General features: G+C 54.1%; 1 protein-coding gene across 1 annotated transcript; it reads right to left on the bottom strand.

The window, feature by feature from the left end:
* Positions 1-486: 486 nt before the first annotated feature.
* Positions 487-1116, bottom strand: LOC117215651. The gene has a single exon (XM_033462035.1). It carries the CDS (start codon positions 1114-1116, stop codon positions 487-489), a length of 630 nt encoding a protein of 209 aa, XP_033317926.1.
* Positions 1117-1477: the final 361 nt, after the last annotated feature.

The raw sequence follows: 1477 nt of genomic DNA, 5'->3' as shown, positions 1-1477 counted from the left end.
CTCATTTATATGATATGGAAAGAAAAATCGGACTAATCGGGATTTGAACCCGGGTCCCGAACGTTCGTAACCTTTTTTTTACATGGAGAAATCTTCACGAACACACCGCTCTTCTAATAATCGCGTAACAGCAGAGTAGTGTCGGACTCCTACCGACTAAAACTCCACGATGACCATCCTACGCGTATGACAGAGTGCTCCAGAAACCTCTTATGAATTAACTTCTGTTGCGCCCCCTTCCCGCGTCCTCTTGTTCGAGCCAGTCCTAAGAATTCTCCGTCTGTTTAATTTGGGCCATCGCGTTATCCTACAAGGGTGAGAGTTTTTCTTTCTCTCCCTTTTCGCTTGCACCTTCGCGAGCATAACTCGCTCGCAGAAGAGGCGGATGGCCTCGTATTCCTGTGACCCCCTCAACATTGCTTCTATAATCGCCGAGGGGGTGAATCTTTTTCCTATGGCGAGCTGCAGAGTGTAGCGGAGCAGCTCTCACGCCGGAGAGAGCTCTAGCGTGTGCTGCGCTGTGTCCCTTCCCTCTCTGCAGTGATGACAAATGTCTGCCGTCTCCCGTCCGATTTTTCTCAGGTATTCGCCGAACACGCCGTGTCCAGTGAGCATCTGGGTCATCTGGTATATCAGCGGGAGGCCGCGGCGGCTTCTCCACGTCTCCCAGTTTGGAAGGACCGCCTCCACGCCTCGATCTTCGCCTCCCTTGTTGATTAGCTGGGATCGCCACTGGTCCCACGCGTCCACCTCGGCGGTTCCTAGGTCGTTTGGGGCCGTCTGCTCGGTCAAATCTTCTCCCGAATGCCATACTCTCCAGCGGGCGTATCTCCTTTTGAGCGCCAGCGCCCGAAGTAGTATGTCACAGGCCCTATCCACATGATGACCTTCCGTCCTCGTTCTCCGAGCCACCCTGGACATGATAGCCCTGTATGGCCTCCCCAATGAATCCCGATCCAGCATCGCACAGAATTCCTTCCGACACCTTTCTTTAGAGTCCTTAATCATCCTCGCCAACTTCTTCCTGTTCCCCTTAAATTCTTCGGTCAATCGAGCCGCGTCGTTTGTGCCTCTCATCCAGGCTCTCCGCACCTTTCTCCTGCTCTTCATCGTCATTCTTCTAAAATTGCTGATTTCGTCACTCCACCAACAGTTGATACATCTGTAGCAGCACTCGACAGCAACTACTATCGTACGACGGCAGTGGTGGTTAGCGCCTTAGGTTACGAACGTTCGCAGATGAAATATCTGGGTCTCGTCATCGACAGCCAGTGGACGTTCGAGCCACACTTCGACTGCCTGATTCCGAAAGTGCCGGTGGCTGCTAATGCCCTGTGCGGCCTGCTACCGAACATCGGCGGGGCGGAAGACGCGGTGGGCCGACTGTACGAGGATGTTGTTCGGTCCCGAGTGATGTACGCGGCCCTGGTATGAGCGGATGATCTGATGGCGAGCCGCCGCAGCATCCTGCTCCTGA

This window comes from Bombus bifarius, unplaced genomic scaffold, assembly GCF_011952205.1.
Source record: "Bombus bifarius isolate JDL3187 unplaced genomic scaffold, Bbif_JDL3187 scf7180000009761, whole genome shotgun sequence".
Taxonomy (NCBI): Eukaryota; Metazoa; Arthropoda; class Insecta; order Hymenoptera; family Apidae; genus Bombus; species Bombus bifarius.
This window is presented reverse-complemented; position numbering and strand designations above follow the sequence as displayed.